Source organism: Mya arenaria, chromosome 11 (assembly GCF_026914265.1).
Source record: "Mya arenaria isolate MELC-2E11 chromosome 11, ASM2691426v1".
Classification (NCBI taxonomy): domain Eukaryota; kingdom Metazoa; phylum Mollusca; class Bivalvia; order Myida; family Myidae; genus Mya; species Mya arenaria.
The window spans coordinates 29958680-29984997 of record NC_069132.1 but is presented as its reverse complement, the minus strand read 5'-3'; the positions used below and the strand labels follow the sequence as shown (position 1 = coordinate 29984997).

The 26318-nt window shown below is 34.5% G+C and overlaps 2 protein-coding genes across 3 annotated transcripts in view; one reads left to right on the top strand and one right to left on the bottom strand.

The window, feature by feature from the left end:
- Positions 1–6437, bottom strand: part of LOC128209640 (endoplasmic reticulum lectin 1-like) — a 29249-nt gene extending 22812 nt beyond the window's left edge. The window contains exons 1-4 of the mRNA XM_052913756.1: positions 6232–6437; positions 4909–5001; positions 4059–4139; positions 2009–2086 (exon numbers count right to left, since the gene is read on the bottom strand). Of these exons, the coding sequence (XP_052769716.1) occupies positions 2009–2086; positions 4059–4139; positions 4909–5001; positions 6232–6354 (375 nt within the window). The 5' untranslated portion in view covers positions 6355–6437. The remainder of the gene's footprint in view (positions 1–2008; positions 2087–4058; positions 4140–4908; positions 5002–6231) is intronic.
- Positions 17–26318, top strand: part of LOC128209639 (transmembrane protein 87A-like) — a 42508-nt gene continuing 16206 nt past the window's right edge. Inside the window, exons 1-14 of one of the 2 annotated variants that reach the window (XM_052913754.1) lie at positions 17–744; positions 5151–5358; positions 6241–6323; positions 6623–6761; positions 10133–10193; positions 13724–13815; positions 16015–16161; positions 19696–19734; positions 20352–20651; positions 20911–21010; positions 22487–22548; positions 23378–23498; positions 23895–24060; positions 24988–25081. In XM_052913754.1, the coding sequence (XP_052769714.1) occupies positions 6666–6761; positions 10133–10193; positions 13724–13815; positions 16015–16161; positions 19696–19734; positions 20352–20651; positions 20911–21010; positions 22487–22548; positions 23378–23498; positions 23895–24060; positions 24988–25081 (1278 nt within the window). In that variant the 5' untranslated portion in view covers positions 17–744; positions 5151–5358; positions 6241–6323; positions 6623–6665. The remainder of the gene's footprint in view (positions 745–5150; positions 5359–6240; positions 6324–6622; positions 6762–10132; positions 10194–13723; positions 13816–16014; positions 16162–19695; positions 19735–20351; positions 20652–20910; positions 21011–22486; positions 22549–23377; positions 23499–23894; positions 24061–24987; positions 25082–26318) is intronic. The other variant, XM_052913755.1, reaches the window with a different exon arrangement.

Below are 26318 nucleotides of genomic sequence, written 5' to 3'. Positions count from 1 at the left end.
GTGATAACTGGGAAACGGTGTCTCGGTTACTCAAACTCCGCGCAGTGTTACTTCCCTTGCAGTACAGTAATCACTGCCTTCACAAATATCACGTGATGATAGAAACGGCACGTGATTGCAATTTACAAAATGGACGGAACACCTTTAAAAGAAATTCCAGCAACATGTTTCATTTGTTTAGAAAATAAACGATTTTATTCCATAAAAGGAAAAAATGCAAAACGTTCGATACATGTCTGAATAGCTAACAACACATCCATGTTGATATTGTAATTTGTAAATCCTACTTTCAATTTGAAAAAAGACCGAACATTTCCGAATGTTTTTTTTAATTGTTATTTTTTTATAAAACATATTATGCCTATCAACTGGCGTAAAGTAATTATTTAAGAAAGGATATAAGAATAAATATATATGATTAAAAAAAATGCCATTAAAAGTTTTCATCCAATTTTGGATGAAAATCTTGTGGTGGCAGTGATTACTGTACTGCAAGGGAAGTAACACTGCGCGGAGTTTGTCGGTTACTGCGTTGTTTGTCAGAATGTGAACAAATATCGGTTATAAACCACCATTTCATGATCAAGCATATTCTGATCAATGTTCTTTCGTTTCAAAAAAATAAAATAATACTGTTTTTATTTCAAAAACATCTCACATCATCGACCAGAAATGTTTGCACCTTACCGTCATACAGACGTAGTTACCAAAGTCCAAAAGCCGAACAGCTGACCAACTCTTTCGGTAAATTAAACACACGTTAAAAGGTTATGATCAACTAAACGTTAATAAATAGTGTTGCAGAGGGTTTATTGCTGAAATTGACGTGTTTTTTTTATGTTGACAACAAATAACTAAGTTTTAAGCTCGAAAATACCATGAAACATCAAGGGGAAAAGAGTGCGCGATTTGATTCTCGCTTTTTCTCGTTATTCACGTTAGCGCCACAATGATCAAAATCGCGTTCCCATCCACATATATATATATATCTTTGCAATGTGCTTTGTTGTATAATATTTGTTAATACTGAATAATAAAATGGGTAAGCTGAAGAGTAATAGGGGGGTGCTGCACCCTGCCCTTTTTGGTAGCACCCCAAGGCCCTCATGGAGACCAACGTGTGCACCCATTTGCTTTCTTACAACTGAATGCTGAATACGCAATTCTATAATTTGTTGTCAAATTGATCATAATTAAGTTCTTAACAACTCCATATGATGTGTGTTATTTCTCCCTAAGCTCCCTGTCCTTTTCCTGCAGCAACCAGTGTCCTTTCTAAAACTAAGCTTACACCTACCGGTACTTTCTTTTTTTATACTTCATAAATGTATCAAACATTTCCAGTTGATAAAGCAACCTATGGCAATACTATATTATATTAAACATTATGTTATAAACTTTAATGTGCTTTACAAACTGCCTTAGGTAATGTACATGTAAACCAGATGGCAAAGGTTTTAAGGGCACATACAATGTAACTTTACATATAATAAAGAATGTTTAAGTACAAAATTAATGTAGTTAACATACATGTACTTTTAACATGTCATTTAACTGACTTTTTCGGAAATCGTTTTTTCCGTGTTTGCCTGTAAATTCAGCACATCACATGTTGTACAAACAATGATACATTACCATATATATTGTGTTAAACATAAGGTTAACTTGTCATAAAAAAATATTTTTAAATACATATTTGACATGATTGCTATATATATATATATATATCAATATCACTGTCAAATTTCAGTTTAATGACAGACAAAGTAAAATTTTAAAAATATCATAATTTTAATGAAATATCGTCTGCTTTCACTTAGAACACAGGTATATTTACCTCAGTAAATGATCACTATAACATACACTTAAATCATGCTTCATAATGTAAATTAGCAGAAACTTTTTTTATATTTATTTGATGGTATCGGGTCAGTGTGTGCTTAAATTTCGGAAAACCTCACCAATTTTGAGTTTTAAATAAAAACTATAAATTAAAAGTTCATTTTACCAGCCCTAGTTCCTTGTTTTCATGGTACTGCTTCACATGTTTGCCATGACATAGTTCATATGTCCAGTAACTTTCAATCTGAAATATGAGTAAAAAATCATGGATATGTTATTTATTAAAGAACTGTCAGGGCATAGAAAAATGACACCTGATTTAAGGCTTCCAGTAATTGGTCCTAAATTTGTATTATAAGTATCTATCATGTGTTACCATTACGGATGGAAAAATCCTACCCGAAGGCACGTGCCTAAGCCGGACTGGAAACACATGATTGATACTTTTTCTTGCATATCTAAATTTATCAATTTGTGGAAAAAATGACGTTGAAAACAAACTTTTGTACAATTACACCAAAAAGCACGTGCGATGTTGCTTATACCGACGTCATAGAGTGTTTTTCCAGCACTGGTCACATGACCGGAAACACATGTCCAGTCAATCTCATTAAAATCATATCGTGACGTTCACTTCATTTCATTACATAGCGTAACGTCGTGAAGCGTGTATTGGGGATCTGATTTTATTGAGATTGATGTCCAGTATGCAAGAAAATTTAATCTAACATATTTATTATATTGACTGTCTTGATATTTTCTTGATGGCAGTGTTTCTCCCAGGGCCTCATCGGGATTTGATACCAATATCCCTTCAAAAGCCAGTGATTTTCTTCCACTTTTAAGAAATGTTGATGGGACCCTTTAACAGGGAAAAAATACCGTCAGTTTGACCAAAAGCGGAAAAATACAAACATGATTCATATAGTTATTTAACAAACTCATCGACATATTCATGAAAGGCACTATATTGCTATGTTTGCTAATGTTAAAAGGTCAGTGCTCTTTCAAACACCAAAAAATTGAGGGGGATTTTTCAACTGGTAAGGGGAAAATATTTACTTTTTCAGGAAAAGAATGGGGCCAAATTTCCGTACAAAAAAAGGATTGAAAAACACCACTGCATGCAGAGCTGGATTTCAGAGAAGGGTTAATTTATGTCTACCATGCCTAATCCAGCAGGCGCATGACATTTCATAATAGTTACGCAATACATCATGAAACTGATCTTAATTCTGCCTGCTGGAAGTTTAATTATCCATTCAGTGTTTAAGGTGTTAACCCATTGAATAATGGTGCTCCATTTAGTTGGGGTGTTCCGGGTTATGAATTTATTAGAGATTACAGTGCACCATAAACTATCTGCAAACTAGAAAAACAATAAATTTGAAATAATTATATCATTAAAATCAAATAATGAAGATTTAAAAGTTTCCCAATATGAAATTAAGAAAATCCATGATGACCTCCATAGAGGTGGCTCATGTAGAGAAGTTGGACTATGACATCACTATGACGCAGTAGGCATAAGGCAAATAATAGCCACTTCCTGTGTTACCTGAGACTTTAAAATGATGCGGTCAATTGTGCCTACTGATGTATTGATGGTGACTCATTGTGACAACGCGTTAACATTTTGTTTCACCTATATATGTTGATACTATGTTAGGAATATTTAACTATGAAACTACCCGCTATTATTACCAGCCATAACATTTATTAACATCATTGTGTTGGAGAATCATTTTTGAGTGGGATTTAATTACACTTTGTGATCTTAAAAGATCTTGAAATATTTGTCAAATTGCATTATTGGTGAATGATATACTTAAAAAAGGGCGGACACCCCTCCCTGCCCCACCCCATTCAGTCCGACATCCCTTAAATAAATCCTAAAGGAAACCCTGCTTGATAAGGCTAAAAGCACATTAAATTTCTTAAAAATATGAAATGAAAATTCAATCAATACTGGTATGTAACGGTAATAGTTGATGTTTCTTTTTTTTCTTCAATAAGTTTTAGTTTTCTTAGCAACCACCATCATTCTACACTAGCAAACCACATGTAAATGACTTTAAACTTACTATGTAAAAGAGAAGCTATCTAATAATCAACAAGAGTGGGTCAGGCAATCATACTGGTTTAGATATAATACCAAAGCTTAAAATATAATACATAAGTGGGTCCGATAAACAAAGGAATAAAACAATTGTTACCCTATATGAGCATGACGACATAGAAAATAGGCCTTGGATTAGCTCATCTGGTGTGGCTCCATTATATGTTGCTTTTCTTGACTGCAAAGGAGAATGACTAATTTATAATAACATTTGTACAAGACACCAAAATGTTGTAATAGTCTTAACCTGGTATACATGTACATGTATAAGAAGGAGTGTTGTTTTTTTATAATATAAAAAAGTAACAATTTGGCATGGACATTTTACCATATCTTTAAACATAAGACAGCAGAATGTAATTCAAAACATATTGGTAATACGATGTTTGCAATTTAATTATAAACCCATCAAAAATCCAAACACAATACTTGTATCGCAAAAAAAACTCTGCTGATGTCATGTCATATCAAGCATCATTGCGCGTATTAAAATGATGTAATAAAATCAAAATAATGTGTCATCAAAATAGTATTAATCATGATATCATGTGTCTATTAAGTGGTTCAAACTAGTAATGTATATATAACTATGTGTTATGATCCAGATGTTATATTCGACTCTTGTGGATTTCTATAGATAGTGATTTCCCTTGGCTAGCGTGAAATCCAACTCAAATCCAACTTACCAGACCCAAATGCAGTAGTAATTTTATAACCCTATCATCTACTTTTAAAAAAATATCTAGCCTGATGTCAGCCATGACTGCAACATTTCAAATTCGTAGGAATACCTGTAGGGGGATAGATCTAAGTGTCCAAGCTCTATATAATATATATAATGCTCCAGCTGGTACAAAAAATTAACAAGTTATCATAAAAAACACTCTCAAAAAAACACCTATCAGTTCACTGAATGAAAACATATAAAAAGAACCTGTTTTACTTACAGCATCAATGGAAGCCTGGGATTCAGGGATGACACACTGGTATTTTTCATAGGCCGCAGTTTGTACAGACACATAGTCAAGATCCTCATTCTCCTGTAGGAGACAGGGAAATATACATGTATCATCACATCTATAATTCAACAGGTGATAAAAAATAGGGTCACAAGAGTCAAGTGTTTGGCTTCCGATCAAGTTCTTAAATATTTAATTAGAAATATATGACGTCATTTGTTACTTTTCAGAAAATAAATATGTTTAATCCAATTGAGGTCAGAATCCATTCTAACCTGGTCAAATGCATCCTTAAAAAATGACAAAAAGGCCTGGTTCATATCAAGGGGTCCAACGTAAATAATGTTTGCGGATTTTTAAGTGTGGGACATGTTCTATGCAGAACAAAATGGCATATTCTTGGAGTATTTTGGTGCGTTCAAAGAATATTTTCACCTGGTAAGTAAGTATATCACTTTTAATATTTCAGTATAAATATCCCTACCCGGAGCCAGAGTTAAAAGCTCCTCTCGGTTATTTATGTTTCTAATATTTAGTCAAAATATACCATTCTTGGGCCTGTTTTAGCTAAAAAAAATCAAAGTGAAATTAGAAAATAATGTGACTTGAAACTGTGTTTTTAGTCAAAATATACCATTTTTGGGCCTGTTTTAGCTAAATTTTATAGTTTTTGCATCTATTTCTTTCTGATAGCTCGTTCACTGAACATGGGTACTATATAGACAGTTTTATTATGTTTAAACACCTTTGATGTTTGCCGTGGAAGGTTTATGCAGTGTTTGTTCTCTGCAGAATCAGAATAAGTGTGTTAATATAAGTGGTATTAAGACCAAGCTGTAATAAATGTTAAAATTTATAACAAAAGACAATTTATTACCAATACGAGCCTTTCCTGTATTTCCAGATACACATGTATACTATTGTAGAACTTCATAAAATCTGTGCCTTTTAAAATCATAGAGGCGATCAATAAACTTAATTCCTTGCATCAACAAAGTTTTAAAGAAAGGTTGCATGCTATTAAGTTTAATAAAAGAGTTATTCCAAAGTATTTGTTACAAGAAAGATTTCAGATTTTGGTTATCGATGTCCAACCTATGCAAGGTTTCTAAACCCTGATAGATGATTTCAATCTAATGAGGCAGTGACTTCCACTGAAGTAATGATGAGTGTTTACTTGATTGCTATCTTTAAATATATGAAGTACTTTTCAATAAAAAGCAAAAAAAAAGAATAATTATCATTTGTGTTACAATTTACCAGCAGTGAAATGCCAATGTCATACAAACTTCTATACAATAATACACATACCAATTTCAGCTTATCAAAGTCAATGGGACCTGCCCAGTTAATGGAATAGAGATCATCATCAGAAAATGGGTTAAAATCACCCAATATTATAGGTATAAGGCTTAGCAGAGCAAAATACAACATTATTTTATAGAAATATATGTAAACTAATCAAAAGAAATCAGATGACGTTGATGTATATGTAAACACTCCATGGGCGCAGCCATATTGTGATTCGGGAGTAAAGAGGATGTTATTTTGTTCATTTCATTGGATAAAATTAAAATGATTTCCAAATGTAGACCTGTAAATTATGTTCTCTCTATTACATAATTTGACAAACAATAGCTGATAATATCAATATTATTATCTTTCATGTTCGATTTATTTTATATGTTTTTCCACGTTTCAGTGTTCATTAACCCCGGTCCAGTTACTTGTCAAATCAGGAAAACATGGAACTACTCAGAGTTTTTACAAGTTTGGCTGCAGTAAGCCTAGTTGTCGGGTTTTCAGAGCCAGGGCTTTGGAAGAATACTAAATTTTCCCAGGTACTGTATGTAGATTGTATTCGTCCTCAGTTCAACTCTTATTAGGAAAAGCTATGTTGCGTCGGTATTGACTTACCCCACCCACCAGATAATCATGTAGCAATTGTGTAGCTCATAGTTAAAACTGTGTCTCTGTCAAAATGCAGTGCTGAAGAGACTGTAAGTTTATTTTGGCTATTATTGACTAATCTCATCAATCTGATAATGTAATAATGAATAGTAGTGACATATCAATGTAAGTTGTGATTCGTTGTCGAGGAAATAGTCCAAATAATTGTACGTTGACAGATTTATTTTAGATTTTTGATATGGTAAATCCTTCACGTACAAATTGTTTAGTATCAAAAGTGGGTAGTTGTTCCGATCAGGATTCCGGGTTAAAGCATATAGCGTCTATAAAATATCATAAAAACAAGAAATATTACCAGATAATGTTATTTTATATTAGTTCCGTACACATTTTTTTTTTATCCAACTTATAATTATGAATTTGACGGTTTTCTTCATTTCATTCTGTCAAAACATAACGATATATACATGAAGGGCACCTGCAAGGCTTCAGGGAACAGTTTTAAATCGCTCGGAACATTTCGGCCATGGCCGAGTTGTTACGATTGTATCGAGTTGTTCCCATTCGCATAATTGTTTTCTGTGTCAGTCAACTTTCGTTTTATTGGATAGGTAAACAACTTGTTTTAATGCATTAAATGCTTGTTTAGTGCAAAATAGCATTTCACTTACATGGTAAAATATGAATATAACTCTTTATGATTAATTTCAACCATAAAATACTTCACTTAAAACAATTTCAATATTTTTAAAACACCCCCGTTTTTTGCACATTCCCGTTTAGACGTTAGGGATTGGAAGAATCCCGTATAACACGTCTAATATTTTAGACTATCGAGGAAAGTGCACTCGGATTGTAATTAAATAGTTTTCTTCCTATATTAAACCTAAGGTCTTGAATTTAAGATCGAACTGTGTTGCAAATTGTTATGAATGCTGAAAATTTCAACTTGCTAAGTCTGAACTTCTCTCCCAGTTGTTTAGTTCACCCCTTTGTATTTGTTAGGAAAATGTAATGTAATTAATAAAATCTCTGTTTTCTGTATCATAACAATTTACTTTTTAAAGCAATGTCAGAGAGGTACATGTAGAATTGGGTCTCCAAGTCAGTAGAATGGGTTCATAAGCAGTAGAATTTCTAAATCGCTTTCATTTTCACAATGATGGATACATTGTAAACAAAAACTTGATGGATGTTACTATTCTAGATTTTCAGAAAATACGCATAGAATATGTCATGGTTCAGGATCTTGTCAAGTGTCAGTGTTTTGATTGTGAAACAGAAGGAATATTATGTCTGGCTAGTAGTGATGTTCCGATGATCGATTATAATCGAAAATCGATTGGTTGGGCCTGAAATTGGCGACAATCGATAGTATTTAGTTATAATCGATTATCGAAAAAAATAAAATATTAGTAAGTGTTCAGATGTTATCTTTAACAAAATGGCTGATGAAAGCCACAATGAGCAAGAAAATGAACTATTTTTTATACAACAACACTTAATAACTTCAATCATAGACTTAAGGATAATGTATATAATGATTAAGATTTTAATACTGTACATGAATAAAACTACAACTCGGGTACTATCTAGTATTTTAAAAACCGATTGTACTATCGATAATCGGTTATTTGAGTGGAACCGATCATCGATAGTAAAATTGCAACCGATTCCCAACACTACTGGCTAGTGAAAATTCTTTTAAAAGTTTATTTTTAGTATAGCTGCTGAAAAATCAATCATATTGTCTAACAGGTCTAGTGCAGAATGGAAGAGCAGACAACTGCAAAATTGTGTATGTTAATTTTCGCTCCAAAATGTTATAAAATTTTATACATTGATTGAAGATAATGCTAATTTATACCACTCAGTCTGCATGTATTATTGTATTATGCAAGGCCCACTCTTTACTTGAATAACAGTCATTATATGCCCCTTTTTCACATGAAAAAAAAACAAACAAAAACAGATGAGCATTGGCATATGCTATGTTAAAATTTAATTCTATTTGTCATTTTCTATGTTAATTGTGATGAAAGCATATATTTCATGTCAATGTAACAAAACTTTTAAAGGCTTAAATAAAGTGTAAAAGTCTTAGATATATATATTATAATAATTGATATAAAAATGCAATATCTTTTTCAGAAATGATTCAAGTATTAATAGTTCAGTGATTCTATTTTAACTGCTGCGCTCGCTAAAAATCAACTCAACTTTTACTTGTACCTAAAAGTGTTAACACAGAGTTTAGAATTATAACCAGGTTATGCAATTGTGAATGTAATGATTTTTAGCTCTACTGGCCAAAGGCCAGAAGAGCTTATGCGATGGTATTGTGTACGTAGTATGTGCATCCGTGCGGTCGTGCGTTCGTGCGTCTGTAAACAATTGCTTGTGAACACGATACAGTCTTCAGTTTTGATTGTATCTCGATGAAACTTGTACAGTATCTAGATATCCATTAGAGCTCGGTTACTTTCGAAAACCAGCCAGATCCGCCCATAAATGCCTAGATTATGGGCCATGAAAGTTTTAAAGAAATGCTCTCTATTTTTAGCCAGGTCTGCATGAGCGAATTCTATTTTTAGCCAAGTTTACACGTACATGTAAATTCAAGTCTAGAGTTAAGGGAGACAATTTGCAAGTCTAGGATTTTGAGAGACAATTTGCTTTTTGCTTCTGCAGTTGATTTTGTGAATTACTCTGCCTTGTTCTTGTTGAAAGCCCAAAGGCCATTTTTTAGCTTTAAGTTCTGTAGTTTGCGCATTCATCTTAACAAAATTGGTTGTGAATGTTTAAGTTATGCACCTGGTGTCATTACTGGCCACACCCAGGGTTCACAGGTTTGGTAAACATAAATCTGGAAAGATTTGAAAATCTTTTTGTGTGTTCGTGCATCCATCTCAGCACAATTGATTGTGAATGTTTGTTCAAATTGATCAATGTTGTCCTAGGATGCCCTTGACTTTGACCTTTTGACCAACTTTTTTTAACTTTTAAAACTACAGAAATTTTGACTATGAGTACAGTTTTGAAAGCATTTTTTTTTGTCAGATGACTTTTACTTGGCACATATTAAAATAGTTCATGCAACTAATCTGCTTACAATACTTTCTGGGCTCAGATGTTGAACGTGCTACGTTTTCAGGTAACCCAAACACAAAACATAAAGTATATGTCTGTTGCCTTTTACCCATACATACATGCTCTGGATTGATATGACCACAAAAGCCATGCCAGTAGAGCATAGGCCCTTTTGGGCCTCTTGTTTAATTTCCATTATTGTGCATTGCAGGATACAAACTATTTAGTTTTCCGGAAAAGTATGTACAAGACCACAGATGTCTATGTTACAAGTAAGTGTGTAGCATTAATTTAGTGATAAGATTAGTCCATAGAATACTTTTATTTTATTGTTGAAGTTTAACCTATATAATCATGCAAGCAGACATCGCGAAAGTTCAGAAAAATTCTGGTCATTCAGACCGACAGCCTCTGATATTTTGTCGGTCCGAAAGAAAATAACCTTTCAGCAGGGCTCTCACTAGGATGAATATTTTGGGAGAAGTGACTTCTCCCTCCAGCCAAATTAGGGAGAAGTGAGGAGACTTTTAGGAGAAGTGATACTTCACCTTCACCATTGTTAAGGTTTGATCATTCCCGTTACATGGTATACTATATAATTGGATGTTTTTGTCCATTGGATACCTTTTTTTATGCCCCTGAAGGTGGGCATATTAAAATCTCACCGTCCGTCCGTCCGGCTCTGTAACTTTCCCTTGTATGGACAGATTTTAAAATAACTTGCCACATGTGTTCCACATACCAAGATGACGTGTGGCGTGCAAGACTCGTGTCCCTACCTCAAAGGTCAAGGTCACACTTAGTGTTTATTCACAACGGAGTGCTGCATATAAGGACATAGAGTATAGGTTGTCGTGTCCGGGCTGTAACTTTCTCTTGTATGGACAGATTTTAAAATAACTTGCCACATGTGTACTACATACCAAGACGACGTGTCGTGTGCAAGACCCGTGTCCCTACCTCAAAGGTCAAGGTCACACTTAGTGTTTATTCACAATGGAGTGCTGCATATAAGGACATAGAGTATAGGTTGTCGTGTCCGGGCTGTAACTTTCCCTTGTATGGACAGATTTTAAAATAACTTGCCACATGTTTTCCACATACCAAGACGACGTGTCGCGTGCAAGACCCGTGTCCCTACCTCAAAGGTCAAGGTCACACTTAGTGTTTATTCACAATGGATTGCTGCATATAAGGACATAGAGTATAGGTTGTCTTGTCCGGGCTGTAACTTTCTCTTGTATGGACAGATTTTAAAATAACTTGCCACATGTGTTCCACATACCAAGACGACGTGTCGTGTGCAAGACCCGTGTCCCTACCTCAAAGGTCAAGGTCATACTTAGTGTTTATTTACAATGGAGTGCTGCATATAAGGACATAGAGTATAGGTTGTCGTGTCCGGGCTGTAACTTTCCCTTATATGGACAGATTTTAAAATAACTTGCCACATGTGTTCCACATACCAAGACGATGTGTCGCGTGCAAGACCCGTGTCCCTACCTTAAAGGTCAAGGTCACACTTAGTGTTTATTCACAATGGAGTGCTGCATATAAGGACATAGAGTATAGGTTGTCGTGTCCGGGCTGTAACTTTCTCTTGTATGGACAGATTTTAAGATAACTTGCCACATGTGTTCCACATACCAAGACGACGTGTCGCGTGCAAGACCTGTGTCCCTGCCTGAAAGGTCAAGGTCACACATAATGTTTATTCACAATGGAGTGCTGCATATAAGGACATAGAGTATAGGTTGTCGTGTCCGGGCTGTAACTTTCCCTTGTATGGACAGATTTTAAATTAACTTGCCACATGTGTTCGGCATACCAAGACGACGTGTCGCGTGCAAGACCCGTGTCCCTACCTCAAAGGTCAAGGTCACACTTAGTGTTCATTCACAATGGAGTGCTGCATACAAGGACATAGAGTATAGGTTGTCGTGTCCGGGCTGTAACTTTCTCTTGTATGGACAGATTTTAAAATAACTTGCTACATGTGTTCCACATACGAAGACGGCGTGTCGTGTGCAAGACCCATGTCCCTACCTCTAAGGTGAAAGGTACACTAAGTGTTTATTCACAAGGGAATTCTGAATATAAGGACATAACAGTGTAGGTTGTCAAGTATGGGTGGTATAAATACTATTTTTTTATGTTCAGATGCAATTTAAAATAACTTGCCATATGTATTTGACACGTAAAGGCAAGATCAACTTTTCATGTACTGACCTTGTTCGTAGGTCAATGTCACATTCGGGGGCATTCGTCACATACTGTGACAGCTCTTGTTATTGATATGAAATAAACACAGATAATTATTACATATTTTTATTGCTAAAACATTATTTTAAATAAGCACTTACAACAACTCAAAGGTGAAAATCATTTAAGATATGTATGAACATTTCAAACAATGGTAAGATAACGAAGTTACATATATGAAAGAAAACAATGGTAATCTAACAGGGTTACATAAAAAAATACATTTGTTCTGTACTGCAGCTACAAACATCACTCAGAAATTCAGTAATCCTTTCTGACCCATTCTGTAAATAGAACGACCTGACTGTAACCGGAAACATTTTTTTTCAAATGACGTCACAATAACGCGGGAAAAGATCAACCATTTAAAATCACTTTTAAACGTAAAATTGGAACACTTTTGGCAACAATACGTTTAAAATATAATAAATTAACACTATCTAAAATGTTGATTTATATTTTACGGGACCTGCTGACACAATACAAGCAATAACAAGATCAATATTTTCATGTACATTGTTATGCGATGAATTGCGATAGGAATATATCCGAAGATGTTGCGTTCATCGATTGATGAATGCAATTGCCGAAAAGCAGTTCATTTAAGGAATGGAAGTTGAGGTGTAAATATTAAGATATTAACCAGTTAAACTTGAACACAAATAACAGTTCACAGAGCTTCATTTGCCAGATTTTGCCCCAGAATATAGAATTTTAAGGTAGCCATTTTTTGACACTCGCACTTAATCGTAATGCAAATTCTGATTGGTCGATTTGTTGGCAATGTGTATTTTTTTAACCATTCCGGTTCCGGTTTCGTAATCGAATAACATGTTCCTAAGGATAAGATTATTGTTTGGAAAATTTGGAAATATCATTTAAAACATTCCAATGTTCATGCGAAATTTTATCATTTTAGCCTTTAAAAACATCGCGCGATAATATATTCACAGTAGAAAACATTATTTGGTAATGTATTGCAAAGGGAGGCAAATGCTGCATGGTGTTTGACTTAGTGCAGTATGCATTCCGACATCTGCACTACCGGAAAATGACATTGGATTCGTAAACAAATGGTTATTTGTCAATATCATTGATAAAAACACAATTTTCTGTCAAACGAAATAAATTATTCTTACTTTGAGCAGTGTTTAATAATTGATAAAGATTAAATCTTCATTATTTTTTACATCTGTCCGTGAAAACTTTCGGTCAGACAGACCATCACAAATTTATTCAGTTTTCGCGATGTCTGATGTAAGTCAATTTAAAAGTGTTGTGAACATACCAAGTATGTACGTAAACTAATATTTACAAACACTCTTAGATAAAATTAATACACGATAAAGAGTCTCTATATACATGTAACAAAAGTTGGAATAGATAGTAGCAATCTGATTGGCTTTTTATAATGTATTAATTTATCCTTTTCATAGATTCATGTATGCAGTATGCCTGTTGAACAATAACAAATGTTTTGAAGATACTATTTATGAATTTATTCTAGTGAATAGTAAAGAATATCTATCCATATTTGCAGTTTCCTGTCCTGAAAATAAAGACGTGCACTTCACCATTAAATGGATTTTACGCTTCTCGCCATGTGCTGAGGAGTATGTGATGTTTGATGAGGTTTGCTTATTTAATTTCTTCCTTTTAGTAAAGTCTTTTAGATATTGGCTTCAATTAAAAACCCTTTTCAAATTATTATCCTCTAAAAGTTCGAATAAAATAAATAAATTTGGAGGTCAGGTACTGCTGAGGCCTAAAAAAAAGTTGTTTGGTTAGGGTTACATCCCAATTTTTATGCCCCCGAAGGTGGGCATATTAAAATCGCACCGTCCGTCCGTCCGTCCGGCTCTGTAACTTTCCCTTGTATGGACTAATTTTAAAATAACTTGCCACATGTGTTCCACATACCAAGACAACGTGTGGCGTGCAAGACTCGTGTCCCTACCTCAAAGGTCAAGGTCACACTTAGTGTTTATTCACAATGGAGTGCTGCATATAAGGACATAGAGTATAGGTTGTCGTGTCCGGGCTGTAACTTTCTCTTGTATGGACAGATTTTAAAATAACTTGCCACATGTGTACCACATACCAAGACGACGTGTCGCGTGCAAGACCCGTGTCACTACCTCAAAGGTCAAGGTCACACTTAGTGTTTATTCACAATGGAGTGCTGCATATAAGGACATAGAGTATAGGTTGTCGTGTCCGGGCTGTAACTTTCTCTTGTATGGACAGATTTTAAAATAACTTGCCACATGTGTTGCACATACCAAGACGACGTGTCACCTGCAAGACCCGTGTCCCTACCTCAAAGGTCAAGGTCACACTTAGTGTTTATTCACAATGGAGTGCTGCATATAAGGACATAGAGTATAGGTTGTCGTGTCTGGGCTGTAACTTTCCCTTGTATGGACAGATTTTAAAATAACTTGCCAAATGTGTTCCACATACCAAGACGACGTGTCGCGTGCAAGACCCGTGTCCCTACCTCAAAGGTCAAGGTCACACTTCGGTGTTTATTCACAATGGAGTGCTGCATACAAGGACATAGGGTATAGGTTGTCGTGTCCGGGCTGTAACTTTCTCTTGTATGGACAGATTTTAAAATAACTTGCTACATGTGTTCCACATACGAAGACGGCGTGTCGTGTGCAAGACCCATGTCCCTACCTCTAAGGTGAAAGATACACTAAGTGTTTATTCACAAGGGAATTCTGAATATAAGGACATAACAGTGTAGGTTGTCAAGTATGGGTGGTATTTTTTTATGTTCAGAGGCAATTTAAAATAACTTGCCATATGTATTTGACACGTAAAGGCAAGATCAACTTTTCATGTACTGACCTTGTTCGTAGGTCAATGTCACATTCGGGGGCATTCGTCACATACTGTGACAGCTCTTGTTTTTTTTGTTGTTTTAGTTTTTCATTTTTTTTTTTCAAACTGACTATAAAAACGGTAGGGTCGGCGCCTATTTCGTAGGTAGGGTCGGGTTACCGAACCAAATGTATTTTTTTTTTAGGCCTGAGGTAGATGAAAGTATATATATTTTTAACTAGTTGAAATAAAAATGAATTACTTAGCTAATTTTACTTTGCAATTAGCTATTGATTGATTATGACTATATATTTTTACCTTTCATCTTAGTTTGCTTTATAAAATACAGTCAGTCAGCATGGTTTATCTGATTCTTTCTTAAATTGTTTAGTGCATGTATATGACAAGACTATGATATTTATATGAAATGGTATTAGAGGAAAAAAGGGACGGGATTGTGTTTGTTTTGGTTCTGTTGTTGGCATCTGTTAACTTCCTCATCGTTGTGTAAAACTTAAACCTTCTTAAGAAGATGATCTTTATAAGCTTTTAGCTTTCGATCAAATTCTTAAATATTGAGAATGAGATATATATTGTCACTTGTATCTTTTTATGAAATTAATATGTTAAAACCAAAACTTTAACCTTACCTTTAATCAAAAGCTGTTTAAGATATTCAACTGAAACTTGGTGCACATGTTGGCTTAGACAATGCCCACGTTATAAAGCAAGGGTCCATAACCAGGCCCCAATTTCTCGAAACTTCTTAAGCTTAACAGGCTTAAACTTGTAGCTTATTTCAAGAAGTCAGAATACATACTGAAATTGATTTTTTATAAATAAAAAATGGTTAATTGTGATTATCATAAACATAACTCCTATCTTAAGTGTAAAACTCTTAAAGAAGTAAATATTGTGCAAATTATTGGAAATCTAAAAAAGTGAGCTTAGCTTAATCCTGTTGAAAAGTCATTAATCTTATTGCATACCAATTGTTTTCAGAAGTCTCAGTTTGACCACCTTGCCAAGATTTATCTGGATGATCCCCAGAGGCAGTATATGAAGTTTGACTACCCAGAAGTCGAGTTTATAGCAGACACAACACATGCTAATTGTTCGAAAGATGGAGTCCATAAAGTGTACCTGGTGGTATGTACATGCAAGATTTGAATTAAGAGGCACACAATAGGTTGATGCCAAAAAAAGAACAAATGAATATGAGTTGTGTACAGATAAAAAAAATATTAGCCTTTAGGCCACACCAAATGGATGTTTCGTTTTGCATATTTACCGCACCTATTTTTTGGAAATGTAAAAAAAGTTTATTTTCATGTTTTTTTGGGCTGCTGCACATTTTCAACAGGAACCAAATTTTGGGGGGGTTATCAGCTTTATTGAAAGCTGCAATATATTTGTTTTTCTGCAGCTTTATAATTGATTTTCTGCAGCTTTATAATTTGTAAAAGTGATTAATGGATGCATAGAGTTTTATACTGTACATGTATGTCAACCTGTTTAGCAATGGTAACAATAAATTCAAACAAGATGGCAGCTTCCAGCATTTTTAATTTGTAACTTTTAACAGAGGTGAAATGTTGTTTTCACCCAAAAAGGAAAACTTTACTTTGTATATAAAAAAAAAAAATCAACAGTTCTCCAATCAAATACTTTTTATTTGGCTGTGAAATGTGTGTCATTATGATAAAAGCACAAGTTAATGTTTGTGCAAGTATTTTAGTTTTACTATTTTTGCTCAAAAGGCCATTATCTGATTCATGTTGTCGTATACACTGGTGCACATTAAGGAACCAGAGTTGCTCTAACCAGGGTAACATTCTGTCTGTGCACTGTCCTATAAAACATTAATGACCTACAAGACTAATCAGAGCAGAATGGGCCTTGCCCTAGTGCGGATATAAATAAACTTAATAAAACCACCAAGGTTGTGTTACTCATGACTAGAATTTGACCTGACAGATATTTTTCATAGTTTTGTCTGAAATGATGTTTCAAATTTATTTTTTACCAAATACTGACAAACACAACAGATGCGAATAAAAAAAAATTTAAGCCTACTTTGATATTTGTTTTAGAAATTTGGTTTATTCTTATCTGTGCTTACTCAAAACCGATTAGTTATTAGTATGTATTGGAACATTTTTCCATTATCCAGTAGAGAATCAGGTCAAGATTGTGCTCAAATGGATTAAAGGGCAACAATATTGATTAATCTTTCTTATGTTATATTTTCCGATCTTCCCTGATTTCCAGTTTTATGAAAAATGATAAAATTGTATTTATTTATTTTTTAGGCTGGATTGCTTCTATTTGTTTTGGCAAAAATCAGAGGAATATATTTTAAATTTGGTGTGGCCTTATCAGGGATGGTAAAATTCCGGATTAATCCGGAATTCCGGATTTAAGGTCTCACGGATCGATTTTGAGATTTATGTAAATCTGTTGAGTTTTTTCTAGGGGGGGGAGGGGTACAGGGAGCGATTCTAGCTCAGATCGAACAATATGGGTACGAAAGGTGAGTTTTCCGGAAGTGTAAAGCTGGAAATTATCGAACCTATTTACGTCTTGGCAGTCGAGCTATATGATTGGTTAAGCTATCATCGGGTGATTACGGAAATTACCGATGGGACTAGAAGACAGTATCCGGATATGACAGACGACGAAGACGAATAAACGAGTATTGGAAAAAAAACGACCACCACCAACTTCTAAAAACATTGATTCGTCGATTTAAAGGTATAGTTGCTATTTATTTTTAAGAGAAATTCCCGAAACGTTTCTTTTTAAGTTAATAGAATGTGATCAAACTGAGAATGGCTTTTGCGCATGTAGCAATATTTTGGACATCGCGATTCGGATTGTGTCATAATAATCGATTTTTATTTTACAAATTTTATTTGGCCGCTTGAAGTTTACGCTGTTAAACCGTTTCTTTATTGTTCCCATAATGTTTGAAGCATTGTTCTCAATAAGAAGTGGCTGTTGACTATTTATAATGGAAGGTTCAAATGAAAATTAAAAAAAAATGAATACATATTTTGTAGTAGTAATATATATTAAGTAGGAGCAGTCAGTTTATTTTCTATTTGAGACAGTTTAACAAAACTTCTTGAGGACCCAGTTTGAGTGAGATTTAATTTCTATAGTTGTAATTTGAATTTCCAGGTATGTTGATGGTTCCAAAAGTCAGGGATGAACAGACACCTCGGCCAGTGCATCAAGTTGTTCCTGTCAATGACTGACAATTCAATACAGAGGCCATGATACTTGGATATATGGCTGAACATGACCTTCCATACTCCCTGGCACCACATGTAGTGAGTCTTACTTAAGACACTTGCCAAAGATACAAAAGCTCTCAGCGAATTAAAACTTCAAAGGTGTACAGCATCATATAAGATGACTTAGGGAGAGGCAAGCCATTTCAATGATGAACTTGTGGAGGAGTTAAGTGAAACTTGGTTTTGTTTGAACTTAGACAGGTCAACAAACACAAACAATGAGAAAACTGTTGCAGCTATTTTTGTGCTAGAAAGAAATAGTGTTGAGACATTTGGCCTCCTTAAAAATCACAAGGGCTGATTCTGAATCAATTTTCAAGGAATTTGAAAGCCTGTTTGAGAGACTTGAACTGACGTGGGACAATCTGGACAATCTAATTTGTGTGCTACTGTACTCCTGTAACACCATGAGGGGAAATGGTTTTGGCTTTGAGACCAGAATACGTCAACTTGTCCCTCACCTCATAGACATTGATGGCGACACAGTCCAACATGACCACAACGGCTCACTGCCGAAGCATTTACAGTCCCGTTTGGATATTACTTGGAATAATAATTAATAATATTATATTCTCATCAAATGTGCAGATAATGGAATAAATACGTTTTATGATATATAAAAATTGAATAAATAACACTTTTACAATAAACATTTGCAAGTTTGATAATTGATATGTTGTTCATTATTATAAATCAAACATCCCACAGTGTAGACTGTTCATACACAGGCATCATTTGATCATAGCCAGTTGAGTTTTATGGGAAGTGGACAACTGAACCAAAATGTCAGGTACATGTCTTATGCCTGTGACTTCAGGTAAAAAAGTAAATTTAACTTTGTTTGAAGACAAAGGTGTTTAACTTCACTGCTAAGATTCCTGATAATTGTTCTGATTGCGGATGTCTCCTGTTGAACATAATTGTATCTACCAAACCGAAAGGTGTACTCCTTGAACACTATTCTAAGGCAAAAAAGGGTATGAGAAACCCTGAAATACTGAAAGCTTCGGGGGGCTTTGCCCCCCTTGTCCTCCCACCAGGGCTTTGCCCTGGACCCATCGGGGGCCTTTAGCGGCCCCCTGAACCCCACGCAGACATTTTCAGGATTGGCAACTTGGCTCTGTTATCATCCCTGCCTTATAGATGTTTGTTTTATGAATCACTATGGCAACAATATCCCATCTTAACTCCAAAGTATCACTTATATTTTTTCTTACCTGTAAACATATCTTTTAAATCTTATATGCTCGTTTATGTTACCGTAAACTGATTAATCTGAGATCAACCTTTGACAGTTCTTGAAAAAAATAAGCTTTTTCAAATTTAAGAAATTGAACTATTGAACTAAAGAAAATATTTATAACTTCAATCATTGTTTTTCCAGGATGGAATACCACCAAAGATGAAGAAACTGAACATGACAGTGAGTGATTTAGAGCCATAGATTTTGAAGAAACGTTGTTAGTGCGGAATGCTGTTGAATCAATCATGTTTTTTATTCAATGTTGTTCTTTCACTGACAAAACACCGTATTTCATCGAAAAGCGTAAACTTCTGTATAAAGGCTATTAACTTAAAAAAAAAATAAAGAAATAAAGAAATAAAAATTACCAACTATAAAAACAGTAAGGTCGGCGCCTTATTTGTAGGTAGGGTCGGGTAACCTGAACCAAGTTTTATTTATTTTTTGCCTGACTGATGTAGGAAACAATTTCAGTCTAGGCTTTTTCTGGGAGTCGCTTGCATGTACTCTATCCATGGGGCAATGTTGCCGATTCTTTTTGAAGTGTCATGGGGCAATTAATTTCTCATCAGATAGGGATCTGCAAATGTATATGACCTTGTATGGTAAAATCTACATAGCGCTAGTGGTATAAGAAACTATAAACTTATGGCTGATTCCTTTTGTTCCCCAAAGACATTGTGTGTTTTTTCCTGCTTGGTTGAGGTAGGTTTCTACATTGGAATTGGACACCAAACATAAAATGAATGTGGTATTGTCTGATGCTTCTCATTGCATGAATAATTATTCTTTTTTAGAATGTTCAATTGGTGACAGCAGACAAAGAAGGTAAAAAGGACAACACAGAAACAGACACAGATGAAAATGGAGGAGACGACAACGAAGTTCCACCTCCTGAGGACGCTGATGAGACTGGCGACGAGAATAATGAGGGTGCAGGAACTTCAGCATCCCAACAACCAGCCAAACCTGGTAGCGCTCAGAGAAAAAAGAGGGCAGATCCTGCTGCTGGTCAAAAGACAGACACTAAATCCACATCTACACCAGCCAAAACTATCTCGACCACCACACCAGCACCTGCTGTAACAGCTAAAACAGTGGGTGATTTATATTATGTCCATTTCCTTTAACAAACTAAACAGGCTGTTGTGTAATGGTATGGAAATATTTTCACTAGTTTTTTTTTTTTAATTGAGGTTGTTCTTCAACCAATTCAATATAAATTTTGCTTCTTAACATAAATTGAGAACTTTGGCTAACTGACCGAATTTAAAAGATTAACAACAAACAAAAAAGCACTAAAAACATACGGTAACCATTTTTAGTCACTATTTATCTCCTATATTTTCCACAAAGGAGCAGCATTCAGCGATAGTTGGCCGCACATGGAGAAGCGGCTACTATGTTCTCATTCTGGAGTTGAAGAATCTGGAATCTGACAGCGAAAAGCCAACAGGTTCGTCAAATAATTTTAAATTGTGTAATTTTTGTTTCTAGCATTTAGAGATGTGTGCCTGGCTGAGTAGGGTAGAGAAATGAACGTACAATAGAATTATTCCATACAATTTAAAGTACTCAACCGTATCCACTTGGCTAGCTATAATAAATACATTATGGAAGGGTGTTTAGAGGATAGTTTTCATTGCGAATTGTTGTCCTTCATTTATAAACTTGGAACTTAAAATCAATATAAAGTTTTGAGAATGGGGACTCGGATTCCCTTCAAAAGGTTTTCATAAGATGTTTTATTTTCAAAATAATAATCTGTCTGAAAAATACAAAGGTGATGACGTCTGAACAGTAGTGATGGTCAGATGGTCGATCATAATCGAAAATTAATTGGTTGTGCCTAAAATAGGTGACAATCGGTTGTATTTGGTCATAATTGATCATCGACTGAACTAGCGAGTTGTTCTTCTTCTATTCTCTCATTTACACATTCGGAAGTGTTCAGATGTTATTGTCAGCAATATGGCTGAAAGCAACAACAACACTTAATAACTTCAAACATACACATAACATAAAAGCATTATTAAGGATTCCGAGTTCTGTACAAGAATAAAACTACAATTAAGGTTATGCCAGAAACAGGAATTGCACTATTGATAATCGGTTGCTTGAGTGGAACCGATTATCGATATTGAAACTGGAACCGACTCCCAACACTACTGGACAGACTAGACTATTACATGTATTATAATTTAGAAAAAAAATCTGCTTTTGGAAAAAAACCATTTATATAACACTGCTGACAAAAAATTAGATCGCAGAATTTTGTATTTAAAGGGGTTGTACTCCTTATGATGAAATAGCGAAAAAAAGAAAGAAAATTGTCGAAAACTGACATAAACTTGGTATTGATGTGAACATGCATTTAAACTTACTAACTGAAGTACCACATAGTTTACAATTAATTCATTTTTTGCAGTTTTTTCGTATTATTCCATCAAAAAAGATTACTAGGTATGTCTGCCTAGTAGAATTCATTATGCGTGATTGGCTAGTTGATGTTATCATGTGATATTACCAAGTTAGGTATATAGCTTATATATTCCAACCGTTCAGGGTAAGCCTTTGTGGCACAGTGGATACAACGCTGAACTGCAATTTTGCTGACAACCGTTCAAACACGGTCTCCAACTCAATTTTATTTTACATTTTGGTAAAATCATTGAAAATCTCTGACCTGATCTTTTGTTAGCAATCTTTTATCTTTGGTTCGCAGATATTTACGCAAAAATGTGCTCTTTACTAGACAAAAAAATAAAAATGTTGTAAAAACGATGAATCTGTGAGAGTGCAGCTTTAAGTAAACTTACATTTCTATGTTGATTTTTTTCAAACCTAGTTCTAAAGTATGAGTATTTTGTGAGTAATCTTGACATTAATGCAAAATAATGGTTTGCATAAGAATGTTTTAACTTATTTTCAGTTACCGTGGAAATGAAGGGAAAAACAGGATACATATCAGCGGTAGATTGGCCCCTGTTGATTGTAAGTGATGTGTTATGATCTTATTTCTAACCAGAACATGAGGCATACAATGTTGAGCCTAAATGAATTGGCAAGATATTGATACTTCTCTGTCCCAAATATTTTCATAATGTATTTGATTTGCTCAGTTTTAATTTATTTTATTAAAAAGTTGAACCTTAACTTTTTTAGAAAATGCACATTCAAATGCAATTTGGAACTCTTGCACTTAACATAACATTATGTAGCTCAGTACAATCATGTGTTATTCTAAGGGCATAACTAGAGCTAGTTATTGATGGCGAATCTGGATATGGATCAAAACACTGACCAATGTCTGGTGATATGGGAATCTCTCATTGCAAGCAAGCCTAAATTCTTACACTAGTGCTTGGCATCAAAAATTGTCAACAAGCCCTTCTTTTATAAAATTCAGAATTTGAGCAAGCCCGAAAAGCGTTTTACCAGTGTAGGGCTTGCTGGTTTGTGTTTATTCCACCACTGTTTGTAGATAGATAATCAGGTTGATGAGATATTGAAATCATTTATTACAGAAAAAAAACAAATAGCATATATCAGAATTGATACTCCTTGGACCAAATTAATCAAGCGTAGAATTGTTTAATTTTCAATAGCATTACAAACGCTTTTAATCAGAATGAAGCAATTTCCACCCGATTTTCAAATATTTAAGGCCAAATTGTTTTCTATTTGAATCAATGATGATTTACCATTGTTACAAGCACTGTTCACATAGCACACACAATTGAAATGTTTGATGTCTCGCCCTAACAGTTGAAATGATTAATATCTTAAGTGTATAATAGAGTTGTTAATCCCTATTTCACAGTTTTACGGAGTGATGGGACTGGTTTACATCATCTATGGACTGGTGTGGATCGTCCTGCTGGCATGTAACTGGCGGGACCTCATGAGACTGCAGTACTGGATTGGGGCTGTCATCTTCTTGGGTACATCCTGGTCAATATTAGTCTTAAGGCGCCAGCTGAACAATTTGTCCACAAACTGACACGTTATGTTTTTGGCAAATTTGCGTTTTTTTTTTTTTTTCCGGAAATGATCACATTATAATTTATAATATTGCACCTTGATCCAAACCCTTAAAATTAACCAGTTTTCTGAAGTTTTTTATGTTAAGCCAATAACTTATGATAGGGTGTTCAACAATCAAAAGTTAATTTGGTCACAAACTTGTTTTCCCCCATAATAATGTTGTTCTTCTCCAACCAAGACACATTCTTATGAAACGCTGCCATCAAAAATGAGATTTGTACACTCTTGCAACTGATGTCTTAAATGGTTATGTTTAATTTCTATTAAGTTTCTTTGACATTGTGTTACCACAGGAATGCTGGAGAAAGCCGTCTTTTACACAGATTTCCAGAGTATTGCCAACACAGGAAATCCCGTGTCAAAGAGCACGATAGTGGTTGCTGAGGTTGTCTCGTGTTTAAAACGTGCCTTAGCCAGAATGCTTATCATCATCGTTAGCGTGGGATTTGGGACTGTCAAGTGAGCCTCCTTTTTCTAGTATTCATTACATCCATGAAAAAAGTGCTATATGTACATCAACATAGTCAATATTTGCCTTTGTATGTATTTGATTCTTGAACTTTTTTTGTTCTATTTTTAGTGATGATAATATAGTAGAAATTAGTTGCCCCTTGAATGTTTGAGGTGAAGAAAAATAGTTGGTAATGTTACCTCCTTGTCTCTCACAGAACTGATTCAACAACTTAATATACATGTCTTGAAAACAGACAATTTTGGGGCAAGTGTCTGGAAACCAGTGAATTAAGACTGCTGACAAAAGATCAGATCAGTGTTTTACATATTCACCTTTAAAAAATAATATTTTATGCCACAAAACTACTTTTTCTTTAAGCGTAAGGTGCACTTTTAGCCATAAAACATTCAATTTCACACATTACTATAACAACTGCAATCTGATCTTTTGTCAGCAATTATAAATCACTGGTTTGCAGACATTTACACAAAAATTAGTTCATTCCAAGACAAACAATTAAAAAGTTGTCAAACGGTTCATCGTGAGAGTGCAGCTTTAAATTTTTTTACTATCAATGCTTTATGTACATGTGCATTAATTCATTTTGACACGCATCCTGAGAGCTATACTCCATGTTTAACCTGAGGACCGATTATATCTAAATATCTGCATCCTGGGCATGTGTTGTTTTTAATTGATAAATTAATTAAAGGTAATGCTTTGGAATCTGAGATATGTTCTGAGTAAAACATCATTATGAAATATGGTATTCCAAAGCAATACACTCGAGCAGATTTGAAAATAACTCCATATCAGTTCCGATCTATTTGTTAGATTATGAATTTCTGCTTGTAATTTCAATTATATATTAATCCAGAATAAAGAATTTCTGAGGTTATTTTTTCACAATCTGTGCTTGTTTTTTTTTTTAGACCGAGACTTGGACCCACCTTCCATAAGGTTCTGTTTGTGGGCGGCCTTTACTTCATTCTGGGCTCCATCGAAGGCTGCATGCGGGCACTAAAGGTATGAATTCAGTTCAGATTGGAGTAATCAAGCATTTTGAAAGTTGCTTGCCCAATTTTTTTTTTGCTTTGCTGAATGTGCAAATTTTGGGGCAATTGTAAAATGTCTTGTTAGATATTTTTTTAATAGCCAAACCATAAAAGACAAAGAAAACAAACTAAGCTAGCAGTGTTGGTTTAGGTTATGGCTTTGTGTGTAGCTTGTTTTTGGACTTTGTTAACTGTTTGAATACATAGATATAATGTGTTCTTGTTTATGACAGCTTGCAATCAAATAGCAGTTGTTGAATGGAAGTTATTCTAAATTAAAGGGACTAGACACCAGACATTCCCCAAATAGGCAAATACAGTGTTTTCCTGAAAAAGAGCCTAGAATTTTTGATACGAGCTAGTATAAAACCAATAATACATCACTTTACATGATTATTAGAATATTTTGTCACTGTCTCAGCTCGTTTAAAAATAGTACATGGTTACCCAGATTATAGTTTGTATATTTAGTATGTGAAAGTCACGTGATTAGGATAAGTACATATACCAATGTTTTTTTTAAGTTAACTGGTACTGACATGGAAGACAAACACAGTGAATTGTGTATTTGAAAAATTACTCTAAAACAGCGAAAGATACATGTGTGCTAAGATATGTGATACAGTAGTAAGTGAGTGTACACATGATATCAATTTTATGTAAATCTTTGGCAATTTTTTCTTTTTTTCTTGCAAGTGTATCATCTGCTGTCTGGTCCCTTTAAAAATTAAATGCAAATCTGCAGAATACTGATTGATGAGGCCTTGGTGTATAAATGAATTGCTTAGAGAATATGATTATTAATGGTAAAAACAAAACAGAAACTGATAGACTATTGGTATGAACAATATTGACATTGATGAAGCATTTCAGTGATTCAACTGAATAGTATGCGTTTAATTTCAAAAATAAGGCTATCTTTAAAATCATTTGTTTGCAGTGACTGGACAGACACCAAATTAGCATTAACAAATTGTATTAGCAAGAACAAAACAGAAATTTGCTGTTTGAGTTGGTCTATTTTTTCTGATTTAAAGAAAATAATTGAAGTATTGTCATAGTTCTGGTGTTGTTTTTATTGTCATTATACTTGGCATTGTGCAGAACCTTAAACCTTGACCATATCTCAGATGCATATTCCAATGAAACGTGGTTAACATGTAACCAAACACAATACACACTGATTTAAAGGCCCATAACTCTTGCTT